We start from the raw sequence: 17,265 nt of genomic DNA, 5'->3' as shown, positions 1-17,265 counted from the left end.
CTAACACCCCCCCTCCACTCGTACCTTTTGAGGCCAGGAGGAGAAGCGTCACAGCAGTGGTGGCAGGGAGCAGGTCTGGGCAGATGGGGCCCACAAGAGCCAGGGCCCATGGGGTTTTTTCCCAGATTCCCCCCAGCCCAGTCTGACCCTGAATGTGAATTAACATGTATATCAGTGCTTCTATACCACAGGTCAGACTGTTGTAATACAGAATGCTCAGAACCTGGGGTTTGCTAGGTAAAGAGTCTTTCTGTAATTTGGATCATCATACCTTAAAGGAAAACTATACCCCCAAAATGAACACTTAAGCAACAGATAGCTCATATCGTATTAAGTGGCATATTAAAGAATCTTACCAAACTGGAATATATATTTAAGTAAATATTGCCCTTTTACATCTCTTGCCTTGAACCACCATTTCGTGACTCTATCTGTGCTGCCTCAGAGATCACCTGACCAGAAATACTTCTTCTCTAACTGTAACAGGAAGAAGTGTGGAAGCAAAAGACACAACTCTGTCTGTTAATTGGCTCATTTGACCTAACATGTATGGTTTGTTGGTATGGTTGTGAGTACAGTGAATCCTATGATCCCAGGGGGAGGCCCTTATTTTTTTAAAATGGCAATTTTCTATTTATGATTACCCAATGGCACATACTACTAGAAAAGTATATTATTATGAAAATGGATTATTTACATGAAGATGGATTTTACATATGAGCTGTTTTATGCAATATCTTTTTATAGAGACCTACATTGTTGGGGGGATATAGTTTTCCTTTAAAGGGATACTGTCATGGGAAAAAAAAAATTTTTCAAAATGAATCAGTTAATAGTGCTGCTCCAGCAGAATTCTGCACTGAAATCCATTTCTCAAAAGAGCAAACAGATTTTTTTATATTCAATTTTGAAATCTGACATGGGGCTAGACATTTTGTCAATTTCCCAGCTGCCCCTGGTCATGTGACTTGTGCCTGCACTTTAGGAGAGAAATGCTTTCTGGCAGGCTGCTGTTTTTCCTTCTCAATGTAACTGAATGTGTCTCAGTGGGACATGGGTTTTTGCTATTGAGTGTTGTTCTTAGATCTACCAGGCAGCTGTTATCTTGTGTTAGGGAGCTGTTATCTGGTTACCGTCCCATTGTTCTTTTGTTTGGCTGCTGGGGGGGAATAGGGAGGGGGGTGATATCACTCCAACTTGCAGTACAGCAGTAAAGAGTGATTGAAGTTTATCAGAGCACAAGTCACATGACTTGGGGCAGCTGGGAAATTGACAAAATGTCTAGCCCCATGTCAGATTTCAAAATTGAATATAAAAAAATCTGTTTGCTCTTTTGAGAAATGGATTTCAGTGCAGAATTCTGCTGGAGCAGCACTATTAACTGATTCATTTTGAAAAAAAAAATTTTCCCCATGACAGTATCCCTTTAAGTCTGCTGAAAAATCACTCAAACCTTAAATAAACCTTATAGGCTGGTTCTCCCTCCAACAAAGATGAATTATATCTTAGTTGGGATCAAGTACAATATACTGTTTTATTATAACAGAGAAAAAGAAAATCATTTTTGAAAATGTGAATTAGTTGATTAAATTGAGTCTATGGGAGATGGCCATCCCATAGTTTGTAGCTTTCTGGATTACAGGTTTCCCATATTAGGTGCAAGTTTCACCAGATTTTTGGAAGGTAAATTCATCCATTAAAAACTGAAAAGAGTCTACTTTCCAACACTGGTGTATTGTGGTGAGTTAACATTAAATGGAAAAAGTCATCACCAGGAGAGGATAATATAACTTAGCTGAGCACATAAAGCTTCAAAAATTTGCTGCTCTTTTCCTGTAGAAGGAGGGTTGGCCCAGTGTGCTTTTCGCCTTTTAATATTCTCACCTGCATCCTGCTAGCATGCACAATGCATACATAGCCATTTCAGAACACTTGCAGTACTGTATAACACTAACATATCTATTTTACCTGTGCAGTCTTCTGTATACTGTGGGCAAGGTGGGCTTGTTGTTTCAGGATGTGCAGTGGAATTCCCATTTGGGCTCGTATATGGCAACACAGTAAAACCTAAAAGCAAAACAATGTTGAGATCAAACGTTATTTCCCCTTATATTTAAATGGTGTTTCAATGCTTTGACTTACTTTTCTGTCTATTTCCAGAAGGCAATTACAAAACTATCTGGTTATTGGGTGTCACTGACCACCCCAGAATAATTTTATGAGTGTTTATTTCCACTTCAAGACTACAAAATTCATTGTATTGACCTGTCTAGGGTTAATATTCATAAACATCATGACACTTTATTACCATACAGACTTATCTGGGGCAGGAACATTTGAACACACAGCCCTACCTATCTCATGCCCAGTATGTTAACCTCTGTTGGCAGGCTGTGTGTCATGTAAGCTGACTATGATATTTCAGATTGTGGGAATGTTTTCTAATAGTGATGGGCGAATTTGTGGCATTTTCTCGAAAATCACGAAACGGCAAAAAATTTGCGAAACGGCGCCGGTGCCATTTTTTTTCCGATGCGGGCGAAAATGTTTTTTTGACGCCGGCAAATTTTTTCGGGCAAATTTTCACGGGCATTTTGCGAATTCATTCGCTGGCGGCGAATCGCGCAAATTCGCTGCAAATTCGCGCCTGGAAATAAATTCGCCCCTCACGATTTTCTAAATGTTGATAGAAATAGTTGTGGGAAATGAAAAAAAAACGTATGTAACCACTTGTTTAAAAACAAATGTGTATTTATGTTCTCATGTTAATAACTTGGGATTTCCATGACTATGTCCATGCAGCAGTATGGCACACCTTAAAGGAGAACTAAACCCCTCTCCACTATAGCTAAAAGCCCCCATTTGCCTTCTCCACTGGCCCCCCTCCCTGCTTCCTCCCCACAAAGTGTTTAACAAGAATAAGTGTCCCATCCAGCCACACTGATGTAAATTTGCAGAGTAGAGCTGCAGAGCTCAGGAGCGCCATGTTCAGTCGCTTTGGTATATTCCAGACCCTCTTCTTTCTTTTAATTTTCTGAGCTTTCCGGCTCCAACTGTGCATGCACCAAAGGCTGTAGTGTCGGCGCTCAGTTCACGAAGACACCAAAGATACCAGACATGGCGCCCCGGACCTCTGCTGAGCTACTCTGCAAATTTAGGTCAGTGTGGTTGGATGGGACACTTGTTCTTGCTTAACACTATGCGGGGTGGAAGCAGAGAGCGGGCCAGTGAAGAAGGCAATGGGGGCTTTTAGCTGTAGGGGGTTTTAGTTCCCCTTTAAGTGTGTAAGCCAACTGAGCTTTTTTCCAAATATTCTTTATCCTCTCCTTTTAGAAACTTAAATAAACACATACCAAAATAAATAAATATATATTTTTTGACTTACATTTTAAAATCACTGAAAGGTTGTACTGAGTGTATTGGAAAGATGCTTAGAATTTTTTTTTCAATAGAGAAAAAATCCCCTTTAAAACTCTTTATTTTTTTTTATTCTTTGAAAGATTCACATGGACATATTAAGAGTAACAAATAACAATATCCTGTTACTCGACTTTCTGTAGTTCTATAAGGGCTTCTCAAATTTGCTTTCAGAATTTGCTTTATGTAATCTAATATCTGCAATATTGGTACCTGGGGTTTTCCTGATAAGGCATCACTATACTTAAAGAAAAATGAAACTGTAAACTACTGGGGGTGCCAAATGTTGGACACCCTCAGTGATTATAATCATTTACCTGATACGACGGGCCAGTGCTCCTATTATTAGAAAACTTCTTCTCATTGAGCAACATGCAGAAATCCTCTTTCTGCATCCTTTTTCTTCTTGCGTGTATGCATGTGCAGTAGAGTAAAAAGCTGAACTTTATTTAAAAAGCTGGCTGTTTCAGTCTACTGTGCATGTTTCTCCTTTGGCATTGAAGAAAGAAAAAGAGGATCGCTCTGTGGTGCTCTCTAAAAAGAACCCCAGGTTAGCAATTACAATTACTGGGACTGCCTAATATTTGGCACCCCAAGTTATTTACACTTTGCTTCTCCTTCAAGTTTGCTTAAAATCATTTAAATATTAAATAAACCCACTTGAAAAAGAGCTATGCTCGAAACATGTCGTGTGAAATAAAGCACTGAAGTTTGCAGCAACCCACTGCGTTTGAACAGTTCTTCACATCTTGTTTATCATGGTTTCATAATGCTTTTGTGGGTTCAAGTATAGTATACCTGTCTTATCATTACAGATAAAAAGGAAATCATTGTCACTATGGGCTGGTTTGGTAAAGATTTAGGCCCTAGCAAAACTGCCCCACTGCTTTTGGCTCAAGGATAATATCAATATAAGGAACACACATCTATAGTGGGTAAAACCTAAGTTAGTTCTCACAATGTCCTACCTCCACAATATAGCAAAAGGGATTTTGGTTCCAAAATAGAGCCTTTAGAAAAAGACATACACATACCCTAAGCGAGTTCTCACTCAGCCCTACTCAGCCCTGGATCTTAAAAAAAACCTAGCTTCTGAGGGTCCATACAGGGGGCTGCAAACCTTTTTAAAAATACAAAATTCTTTTCAACCCACTGCTTGAAAGTGTTAATTTTTTTTTTAAAGGGCGAGTTTCCAGATCTAAGCAGTTCATAAAATATAAATATGCGAGGGAAAGTAAGGAGAGAGTGGGGCCTGCACTGTGTTCACAGTATATTAACTTGCCATGGCATGGTTGTTTGTTATTGCCTGTAATGTTTCAGCTCCATGACTGCACAGGATGAGGTAACTTGACATAAGCTTGATACATCATTCCCCACGAAATCTATCCCATTGAGGCTGACGTATTAAAGTAAATTTCACATAGTTCATTAGGGATGTTTAGTTATGTTTTAGTGTGGATTTCTCTTAATACTCTTTTGGTAAATGTGCTTTATCTGATGCCAACAGTGAGCACTATAATTGCACGGTAAGTATTCATTATCTAGCATGACAGAGCATAAATAACTTCAGTCATTCAATATTATAAGAACACTATATGCCCTAAAGTTTATAGCTGTTAGTGCCAAAGGTACAAATAGAGTAAATAATAATACACTCCCAAGCACTTTTAGATGTTTTTCTGCACCAGTATAATATTGATGAATATCTTGCCATATGCAGCACCCTCTACCTATAACTCTTATAATTATAATGCAACTTTTACAGTACTGAAGAGTATGAATTACAGCATGTTTATAGCTTCAAACAAATGAATATGCACATTTGTATATTAAAAATACAATCTACTTTAATAATTCCAAATATTGGCACATATTTTATATTCTATATTTTATTCATATATTCTATAGGAAAATCCACTTTGACCATTCAGCTTATAACTAAAAGATTTTTATTCCAACATTATTCCAACTTTATCTCCAGTTTCCTTTACTTTACAATTTCAAATGTAGCAATAGCAGAGTGTAGGGTTAAAGGAGAACTAAAGCTTAACTAAAGAAGTAGCTGGACATGTTGTACATTATGTTTTTGGCCTTCTGTACCAGCCCAAGGCAACCACAGCTTCTTTTATGCTGATGCACTGCACATGTTCTGTGCCGCTGTCATTTACTGAGCATAGAGACCCACTCACAATATATAGTACATATAGAATATAAATGTCACAGTATAAGGCTGATTAGTAATTAATAGAGATAGTTACCAGATGGCAGGATAGAAACCAGTGTAATTTGCATCAGAATTTAATAATCAGCCCTGTAGCATCGGCTTTTATTACAGTCCAATCTAATTTGTGCTCCTAACTCCTAATCTTAGTTTCTCAACAGCTGATCAGTCGCAGACACTTTCCAAGATGGTGACCTCCTGTGACAAGTTTGAAGTCCTGGATTATTGCTGCTATTGAGAAGCTGAAACTTTAGGCTGGTACAAGAAGTTCAGTGTATAAAATATGGCATTTTTAGCCATATTCATTTTTAGAGTTTACTTCTCCTTTAACGGGTTAAATTGTGGGACCCTCACAATGAATTACTTAATAGGCCTTCTTAAAATGTAGTAGTGCTCCACCTACATATTTACATATACTCCAGATAAATTTCTCATGACCTGCCAGTCTGAAAGATGTGAAACTATGGGAAATGTAATTTGAACATATGGTTCTTAGAGGACCAATCACATTTTAACTGAATATAATCTCTGAGCCCTAAAAGGGGAAATGTAATTAAAATCACAAGCGTTGTTTAAAATTACATTTTTGCGCTAACAAAACATATTACATTCTCCAATTAGAGTTTTGTTTAAACAGAAGCTATATATACAGTAATATATACAGTATATATAATAAACTATTCCTAAAAGTAGGCAGAAATTCTGAATGTTCTTCTTATAATCAGAAAGCCAGGTAATACTAGTACTGTACAGTACTAGGTTGTGACCTCTTCAGTAATGCAATCTGCCTAGCTTGTGCTCAGCAAGGTTGTGAAGTCAGAGAACTAAAAATACATGGTACACATGCCTTCATTTGTTGCCAAATTTGTATTACAGGATATTACTGGATACATAAAATTGTAACCCCTACCTACCGGTTACTTTACAACTGATTCCAATGTTTTTAAAAATAATGTATGACATTAGTAACAGTGAGAATTCATGAGTCATTTGGAGTGCTACAAAGTAGGGTTGCAAAAATGTTTGCATGTATCCTGGCTTGGACCTTGATATAACCAAACATAAAAGTTTGACAGACAACAGTACTGATGTTAAAAGTCCCTAGGGGCCCTTGTATAAAGTCGTTTGTACTTGCATTTGTCAGCCAGTGGATTTTTTTATGCAGCTATAATTAATTACTTTTTCCACTATGGACCTGTACCCTTGAGCAGATATAAACAGCAGATATAAACAGCAAATATAACGCAAAGAAAACTGTGCTCTATGTGTTCAGTGTAGGGATGCACCGAATTCACTATTTTGGATTTGGCCGAACCCCCGAATCCTTTGTGAAAGATTTGCCCAAATCCCGAACCGAATCCTAATTTGCATATGCAAATTATGGGTGGGAAGGGAGAAAAATTGTACTTCTTTGTTTTGTGACTAAAACTCACACGATTTCCTCCCCATCCCTAATTTGCATATTAGGATTCCTGGATTCGGTGCATCCCTAGTTCAGTGCACTAGGGACAACCGTCTTTTGATGCAGGTCCCTGTCTATGGAAAGTTGTAACAAAATTATACTGAATGATGGTGTTCTATGTCTTTGCTAGAATACAGCCTGCAGTACGTTTTAACCCATGCAAATACATTTAAATGCTACCATTTTTTTAAAAATGTAAATAAATGAGTTCAGCTTGAACAATTTTCTAGCATTCAAAAACATTTTAATTGATATTGGAGGGCAGGGAAAAATATAACATTTGTTTACAAAAAAACTCATTATGGAAATATATTTTGGCTACATTGCTCCTTATATGCTCTTATGCTAGGGCTGTCACCAATGCAGTGGTCGGGCCAGTATTTCAAATTAACCAACAGTGTACTTGCCAGTAAATCTGTAATACCCTCTTGTTCTGTCCTACGACCTACCTTTACATTATTGCCTAGCCCCTTTATCATCATTCCACCCTCCTGCGACATCATCCTATCCCTCCTCTGTCATCAGCCTGCTCCTCCTACGTCACTGATGCCCCCAAGCACAGCCAGCCAGTATTCTTCAATTGAAAAAGTGGCAACCCTTATGCACTTATGCACTCGGGCTGACTCAGTTGCTCCGGGTGCAGACACACATCTGAGCAGATGTTGGTGGACTGGCTGCTTCTACAGCCTGCTTAGAGCACAGTCACATTTAACGTACGGTCCACTTCTCTCTGTCTGCATTTTGTAGGCAGGTGGAGAGAAGGGATCTGCTCCTATGCGCTCCTGTGTGTAGATCTACTGGCACCACGATAGCCTAGTGCAGCTACATGAAGCAGAGATAAGCCAAAAAAAATGCAAAAGCATGCATTTTAAGTGTGATCTCCAGGGATGGGAAAATTTGACCCGTTTAGTTTCGCCATAAATTCACCCCTGGCGAAATGTCACAGACGCCCATTAAAGTCTATGGAAGTCAAAAAAATGTTGTCGCGCGTCTTTTTTTTTTTTTTTTGACGCACGCCGCCATACAAGTTTATGGGCGTCATTTCGCCCATCCCTAGTGATCACCACTGCATATAGCTGCAGTCAAGCTGACTGAGGGAACACATGTGTGCCCTTAGCTCTATGTAATGGCAATAATATGATGAATAACTATCTCCTCACTGTCTCCTCACAATGTAACAGAGAAAGAATTGATTTTCTGTAGCATTTTTAAAAACGCACAGTAGAGTGTAAATACGCCAATGAAGCCACATACGCATGACAATATGCGTTTTTCAGCCTATAGTTTTCTTTTCCCAAAATGTATTTCTGCGTTTTATCTTTCCCCACAATTCCACTCGGAAGAATTTTAGTAAACTTTTGTAAAAAGCCAAGCGGAAAAGCAATTTACATGTAGCTGGACTGTCAATATGCAACATAAATACATCACCAGCATACAGCTACAGCCATATACGCATATGTGCAATCCATCTTGTGAGAGTTTGGCGCCATATTGAAAATATGTGGCGTATTTCAGCAAAAACCTGCGGATCCTGGAGTTCAATAATATGGTGTTTGCTTGGCATATAGTTGTTTCTGCTAAAGAAAGCGCAAATACAGGTGTTGGGTGGCAGATGTTGGCTTGCATAACTCCCTGTGGGAATTGCTATAGTGTGCATTCCACATTATTTTCAGTAGGGCTTCATTTTGTGCGGATTTAAAAACACCCCTTGTGACCTTGCCCTTAAACAAAAGCCCAATAAACACTTGAAACAAATGAAACAATAGACAGCCAAACTATTTATAAAGTAATTTGCTGTATTTTTCATTGTTTGCTGAGGACATAAAGGTTCTATTTTAAAATAAGGTAAATAGCAGGTGAAAAGGCTAATCCGGGTCTAGTAAATCCTACCAGATAATGGTTAATAGAACAGAAGCAAACTGATCTTCTGTTGTTCCACTGCCCCTTTGATCTCTTTGCAAGAGTGCTCTGTAGCAGTTTACTTATTCCTGTGGTTATACAGTGTGTGTATATATATATATATATATATATATATATATATATATATATATATATATATATATATATATATATATATATATATATATATATATATAGTTATCCCATTGCAAATAACTTATTTTACATAGATCTTTGTGATAAAAACAACAGGCAAAAAGCAAGTTCAGCTCAAACCTTATTCATTAAACACATGTAGAACAGGGGGGAAATTGCTAGTGTACTGCAACATTTATATCATGTTACGACTAATTCATCTCGATTTACAAACTTTCAGGAACATTTTTTTTTTAAGTTGACCCATGTTGGCAGTTTGTTTTGTTGAAATAAAGTATTTGTATTTTCAAAATTACATTACCCTAAAAATACAACCCAGGTTCACCACAAGTTGGGTTGCATCAGGTCCTGGAGTTGGCAATTCTGTACTAGTTAAAATGGAATATGTGTTGTCAGTATAGCTTTAAGGTTTCAAAAATGTTGACCCTTGGGGGCCCATTTACTTAGCTCGAGTGAAGGAATAGAATAAAAAAAACTTCTAATTTCAAATGTTTTTTTTGGCTACTTCGACCATCGAATTGGCGACTTCAACCTTCGACTACGACTTTGAATCGAATGATTCAAACTAAAAATCATTCGACTATTCGATAATCGAAGTACTGTCTCTTTAAAAAAAACTTCGACCCCCTACTTTGCCACCTAAAACCTACCGAGGTGCAATGTTAGCCTATGGGGAAGGTCCCCATAGGCTTTCTTAGCTTTTTTTAGTTGAAGAAAAATCGTTCTACTGATGGATTAAAATCCTTCGAATCGTTCAATCGCTCGATCGAACGAATTGCGGTAAATCCTTCGACTTTGATATTCGAAGTTGAAGGATTTACCTTCGGCAGTCGAATATTGAGAGTTAATTAACCCTCGATATTCGACCCTATGTAAATCTGCCCCTTGGTGTTGTCAAACTGCTGTATGTTTACATTAACATAAGCGATTCGTAATACCATAACACATGGGTGTCCAATTGTTTCCATACAGATTATTTACAATACTACATGTTCGGGACTAAATTATGATAAAACTGATCCAAAGAGGTCAGTGGAGATCTTGAGCACTCTGGAGGCCATAAAGGGCCACATCCAGTTCACAGGCCTGTAGCTTAGTAGCCCGTTGGTAACCAAATTTTTTGTGGTGGATTTGGTGTTCTACGTGTTGGAGCAAGAGTAAATCTGTACAGGATCTACATAGGAAAGCGGCAGAGTAAGATTTAATCAGATTTCTGTTTTTTTCTGGGGTATTTGTTGGTGTTATCTTAAGCCATCTTAAGACTTTTTATGCTTTTGCACATCATTAAGGCACAGTTTACAAAAGCCTACTTACAAGGGATTTCTGCACACATCTGCAATTAAAGCTTTTAAATCTGCAAGTTTTATATCAGATTCTTGAGAAATATTAACAAAATAACAGTTCATTTTTGCACTAGGTGTATTCTGCTGTTTAAGTTCTATAATGTTAAGGACTATGCTGCTTGTTAGGGGCCAATTATTACATCAACAAATCATATTTAAGTACAATTAAATTATACAACCCACTTGTGTAAGAAGCTGGATTCTTTTAGAGGTTTTTTTTACCTTATTTTAAGTTCTGTTTCAAGGACAAGATATATGTAAAATTAAAGTCTACAAATAATCGTTTCATTCACATACATATAAATTTACATTTTTATGCCTTTTGAGACTTTTCGCAACTAACCCTGCTGAGAACATATGTTCTGCACGATTCTCAATGTTGGCAATTGGCTTACCGTTCCATTGTACCTATTTCAACTGTCCTGTTTTTTTTACTGCACAGTCCCAATTTCCACAGCACAGCATCCTGACAACGTGGTGGAGTTTGGACAGGCCAAACATTTTTAAATGTTGGCAGGAATGCTTATGGGCAGATTTATCAAGGCTTCTACTCTAGTTTTTTCATGGTCAAAACTGTGAAATTCGACTAAGGAATTGTTAAAATTAAAATTAATCATACACTGGCCCTTTAAGAATTCAAATTTGACTATTCGCCACCTAAAACATGCCGAATTTCTGTTTTAGCCTATGGACAACGTCCTGGGATCAATTTGAAATAGTTTGCAGCCTTCTTGACATTCAATTTTTTTGCGCAGAAATCGAGTTTGGAAAACTAAACTTTGAAAAATTTAGTTTTTTTAATTAATTTTAATTTGTCGAATTTCGAGTTCAACTCGGAATTCGACCCTTAATTAATCTGCCCCTTAATATAGAGAGCAAAGCAGGAAGGCAAGAGCACATAAGAAACTTATCGTATGATTAGTGCATTTATTCATATAAAGGTACTGCAGTGTAATTTTCAATTACTTTAAATTGTTAAGTAAAGTATCTTGTACTTCTTATAAATAGTGTTGGTATTTGCTGAATCACAAACCAAAGACAAGTACTGGTACATGTCTGCTAAGCACTGGTGATATTTTAACTATTGATATTTGTATGTCCTCTGAGTAGATTGCGCTTCCTTTCTTAGTCAGGCATTGGAATAAACAATTGATAGATAATGATCCTGACAAAGCTCAAGTGACAGTTCCACAAATCAAAAAAGAATAGAGAAATATTAGTATTTTGCAGTAGAATGTGAATGGAACATAAAGTATAGCCTGTACATGAAACAGTTAGAGAAATATAAATAGGCTTAATATAAAATATTATCTTTAGTAATAATATGATACACCCACTTGTTAAACACTGACGTTTACTTTTGGCCGCCATACTTTATTTAATTGAAAACTTAACTGCCTGTCACATGTTAAATCAAACAATAAGCAAACAAGAGCTTCCTGTATCGAATAGCTTGATGTACTTTTTAAAATATACATGTAAATACCACTGTTCTTAACATGCAATGGCATTTAATATTTGTGTAAATATCACACAAATAGACAACACTTATTTATACAGGATAACTCTACTGTTTACAAAGCACAGCTGGAAATGCATAGAAGATATTGTGTTATTTTCTATTACTTCAATAATGCCTTCAGTTGTCATTGCCATGCCTGGCTAAGGAACATGAGGTCTGTAGTTTACAAATGCTAAAAGGCAATTTATTTGACAAAGAAATATTTAAAAAAATGCTTCTCTGAAAAGGATTTCAAGTTTCAATTGATCAGTGATTACAAAAAATGTATAATTCAGTATAATTATTTTCAGGTTTCTGTGTTTTTTTATATGAAATTTGAGCAGGCAAGGGAGTCAAAATTCAAAGATGATATGTATTTCCAAGCCAATCAATCATTAATCATTGGTTTATGTAAAGATTTCCAACTCTTTCATTTTAGGCCCTCCGCCTAGCATCTAGCACTTAGTAATAAGTAACATAATAGCTTGAATCATTACCAGTATACCCTACTAGGCCTTTCAAGTACAAAGAAAAACATCGGAAAAAGACAGTAAAATGCTGCAGAAGACCCATGTTAATACACAAAAGATTATCTATATAAATGAAGCAAGCATGTAAAATAATAATGGTATTAATTTGCTTATTGAAAATTGTTAACCTAAACTAAAGTGTGAAATTAAAGCTCACCATAGAAAAACTCACCCACTTTCAATGAATTCCATTAGAAATTTTAGAAGTGCTTTTATCATTTGGTAAACTATACCTTTCACCCATTGATAAATATGCAGATCTCCTTTTATTAAATTAAACAAATGCATAATTGTTATCCAAGTAGGCTGTTCTCTTGCTCCCTGGCTGGTAACTGATAGTGGCTTTTTGCAGGGCTTCATGTGTGCCTCTGCAAGGAAATAATTGAAGAAATCTGAAAAAAAAATGGCGTGGTGGTATGAATGAATGAATGAGAGTCATGGACTTAGTAATAGTGTAACCAGCATTGGTTAATTATTAACTGATGATTAAGACGTTACTTTCCAGATCTAAGAAAAGGTGTTTTTGAAATAAGTTTTGCAAGCTTGACTAGTAGACCATATCCAGACTGTAGCTGGGATCTGCTCACTTATCATGGCTGTGCTCCAAAAACCACAAAAATGGAAACAATTGAGGTAGGGGTGTTCCAAGACTCCATGTCACCCTGACCAACTCAGTGCCACCAACACGATGCTGTCCTCCCCTCGCTTAATTTTTTTGTGTTGGAACAGGTGGGGGGGAAGGCCACATCGCTAGTGCAGAGAGCACAAGTTGCTCAATTAGCCTCATGGCAGCGTCACCCCTGAATGGAGGCAGAAATATAACTTTTTTAGGGAAAGCAGTATTGCATACATATAGAGGGTAAACCTCTGGTTACAAAATATGATCTGAGAGCCTAAGGAAGTATAATAAATGCACACTGTTAAACATTCTTTCAAGTGCATATATTTTGTGGCAGATTTATTAAGGTAGAGAATTGTATTTAACCTGAAAATTTGAGTTTTCTAAAGGTATATTTCAGTCAAAACTCAAATTTCTGTTTTTGTTTTTTTTCTAAAACTCTTTTTCGAGATTTATTATACTCCGAAGCTGGAAATAGCTTGAATCTAAAAATACTCCAACTAAAACCTGTTGACATCACGTAGAAGACAATGGCAGAGGTTCTTTCAACCATTTGAAGATGTTTTTAGCCTTCACGATGTTCGAGTTTTGCTCGGTGGGTTTCACTCGAGAACTCAATCAGTTGAAGTTTTCGGGTTTTTCATCCTAAATTCACTTATTCGAGACCTTTGATAAATAACTCGAATGTGTTTTATAATATGGTAATAGGGTATAATAGGGTTATAATAGGGTAACAGGGATCAACCATATATATATATTATATATATATAAATATATACACACATATATAAGCTCCCATCACAAACATACACTGCATATGAAAGCCTGTGAATTGAGGTCATGTTTCTCAGTGGATCAATATCCACAGAAATGGAGGTCAGACTAAAAACTGAACAAGACCGATTGTTGTTGTTTTCAATGCTGATCTCTATTCCAGTGGGTACAGATCCAGTGGTAAATATGAGAATGGCATTGCAATACATTGCGCTCACAGAACCTCACCATACCATGACAACTGCAGAGGAAATGATACAGATGGTAATAGTAAAATCTATCTAAAATATGGCAACTCCCTGGATAGTATGGTTTTCCAAAAATTACAGCATTATTTTGCAGTCCAATGCAAGTATACTATTGTTTTTTCCCCAGATTTTGCACTTATTTATTGAGGCTCATGACAGAATGTAAAATTGAGATTCAACTTTATGTACACATGGGCAAAAGAAAATATGCATGTGCACAAAAAAATTGCTTTCCTACAAGGGAAATAAGCTTCCTATCAGAGAAGCAAAGGTATTTTTCAAGAAATAGGAATCCAACTTCAGAAATCTATTTGAATGTTTGCAAACAGCACAAGCTGTTTCACTAATTCAAAACAAATGTGAAGACTATTGCATATATATATACAGTCAGAAAGTTGGTTAATTAAAAATGACACTTATTTTGACCAACCATGCATTGCTTTAATTTGGCAAAGGCAAAAACAGGTTCTCAGCAGTTCCAGCACATAATAGAAGGACAGGCACAATGTCTGCTGCACCTTTACATTCTAACTTTAGAAGTAACAATGAAACAGCAATAGAATGCACCGCCCCCCAAACAATGGGATACATTTACATACATGACTGATTAAACAAACAGCAGCACGTTCTTATATACTTAAATCCAGACATGTTGTCAGAAATGTACTTTTCATATCAATGACTCTGTTTCTATATCTACTTTATGTAAGGCCCAGTACTTATGAAGGCATACTGGCAGTGTATTTTCATTATTTTGCTTCAGCTCTGTTAAGTATGCGGTAAGCAATCATATAAAAAATTGCAGCAGGGAGGAGGAAAAAAAAAGAAAAATGTGTGTAAATAAATTATCTATGGAAACGGATACAATTGTACCCAAAAATCTTGGCACCTTTGCACCTTTTTTTAACGATGTACCAGTACAAATGCTATGGTATTCACATAGGTATTTTTTTTTTTTTTGAAACATGAAATGTTCAAGTTGGTCATCAATTTTTTAAATTTAAGGGATAAAGTGTGAACTTCAAAAACCTCCTACACTTAACATCACACATTACGTTTTATCACATAGCGATAAACCAAATTTGGATCTGGTCAAGTGCCCAATTTGCTAGAAATTATTTTGCCAAATATCAAAGCAATCTAAATCTTAATTTGCATTTTAAAATTGTGCAAAATCTAAAAAAGCATCATCTAGTTTCCCAGTGCCTCAAAACTGCATGGTATTATGGGTTCAGTTTTTTATGTAAACAGAAAATAAAACCTCTATCATTCGTACTACAATAAAAGCAGATATTTGTTGTGATGGCACAAGGTGTGGTTTACTTGTTATGTACCTCTTAACATGCATACCGGAAAGGCCTTACCATCCTACTACTTTGTACGCCCAATATCTAAAAGTCTGCACAAGGCTGCCCAACCTTGTTGATAAAAATGACCCTATTCTACCCTATTCCAACACTGCAGGAAATAACCTTCCATGTAAATGATAGGGATCAGTAGAACAGATTTTATTTTAAATCCTGTGATGTTGTCAGATGAAGAACTCTTTTTCATACTTCAAGCCCCAATAATATGTAAATTAGGGTGACTGCTAGTTGAATCCAGGAAGCTGCTGACATAGCATTGTGGAGTCAGGTAGGATGCAAAGCACAGTTAGAGCAACAGGCAATAGAATAGTAACCCCACAACATAATAAACTGAAAACACTAATTAGCATTTCTAGCACATAACTCATTGAGAGGCAGTGGGTAATAACACCTCTCTGATTAATTAACCCTCGATATTCGCCTGCCGAATTGAAATCCTTCAACTTCGAATATCGTAGTCGAAGGATTTAGCGCAGCGATTAAATCCTTCGAATCGTTTGATTCGAAGGATTTTAATCCATTGATCAAGCAATTTTTCTTACCTAAAGATTGTTCCAAAGCCTATGGGGACCTTCCCCATAGGCTAACATTGACTTCGGTGGGTTTTAGGTGGCGAACTAGGGGGTCGTAGTTTTTTTTTAAAGAGACATTACTTCGACTATCGAATGGTCGAATAGTCGAACGATTTTTAGTTCGAATCGTTCGATTCAAAGTCGTAGTCGAAGGTCGAAGTAGCCCATTCAATGGTCGAAGTAGCCAAAAAAAACATTAGAAATTCAAGTTTTTTTATTCTATTCCTTCACTCGAGCTAAGTAAATGGGCCCCTTAGTTACTGCAGTAATTGCAGGAAAATCACTAGGACCAATGCCATATTACGGCACCTGTAATGCATTTGTTGCACTTCTGGCACACATTGGCAGCCTTTTTTGCTTCAGGGGAACCCTGCACACTGTAGACCAGTGATCCCCAACCAGTGGCTCATGAGCAACATGTTACTCACCAACTTATTGGATGTTGCTCCCAGTGGCCGCAAAGCAGGTGCTTATTTTTGAATTCCAGGCTTGGAGGCAAATTTTGGTTGCATAAAAACCAGATGTAATGCCAAACAGAGCCTCCTGTAGACTGCCAGTTCACATAGGGTGCACCATATAGCCAATCACGGGTCTTATTTTGTACCAACCGGGGACATTTTTCATGCCTGTGTTGCTCCCCAAATCTTTTAACATCTGGGTGTTGCTCACATGTAAAAATGTTTGGGGACCCCTGCTGTAGACTAACAGTCTAACAAGCAATAACAGCACAGGCTTCTCTCAGGATGGCCCCTTCTTATGCCTTCTGTTTACCCAAATAACAGCCCCCCAATCACCCGGTTTTTATTTCCCTTTTCACTTTTTCCTCTTGTTTCTCTTTCCATTTTTTCTCCTATCCCTAACCCACACTCTTTGTTTTTGCTATCCAATCAAGTTATCTTCTGCTTTCCCCCCACCCATGCATTTCTGATTTTTACCATTTTCTCTCATTTGTTTTATCATACACCCCATTGACATTCTCTTCTCTGTCCAGCCTTGCACTTTTCTCCCCCCTCATTTTTGCAATACTTTCATAGTGTAGGAGGCCACAGATGTTGGACCTGCACCTGCAGGCCTCTTCTGTCTTGCATTTAAACAACAGATTCATGCTGAAATGCAATGAATGGATGTTTCAAACATTCCTGAGGCAGCTCCCTTG

The 17,265-nt window shown here is 37.1% G+C and overlaps 1 protein-coding gene across 2 annotated transcripts in view; it reads right to left on the bottom strand.

Moving 5' to 3' along the window:
- btc.L (betacellulin L homeolog) overlaps positions 1 to 17,265 on the bottom strand; it is a 28,371-nt gene that overhangs the window by 10,071 nt on the left and 1,035 nt on the right. The window contains exons 2-3 of one of the 2 annotated variants that reach the window (XM_041590962.1): positions 12,763 to 12,921; positions 1,969 to 2,067 (exon numbers count right to left, since the gene is read on the bottom strand). In XM_041590962.1, coding sequence (XP_041446896.1) covers positions 1,969 to 2,067; positions 12,763 to 12,921 — 258 coding nt within the window. The remainder of the gene's footprint in view (positions 1 to 1,968; positions 2,068 to 12,762; positions 12,922 to 17,265) is intronic. The other variant, XM_018252388.2, reaches the window with a different exon arrangement.

Source organism: Xenopus laevis, chromosome 1L, assembly GCF_017654675.1.
Source record: "Xenopus laevis strain J_2021 chromosome 1L, Xenopus_laevis_v10.1, whole genome shotgun sequence".
Classification (NCBI taxonomy): Eukaryota; Metazoa; Chordata; class Amphibia; order Anura; family Pipidae; genus Xenopus; species Xenopus laevis.
The sequence above is the reverse complement of the archived record's forward strand: the minus strand, read 5'-3'. Positions and strand labels throughout refer to the sequence as shown.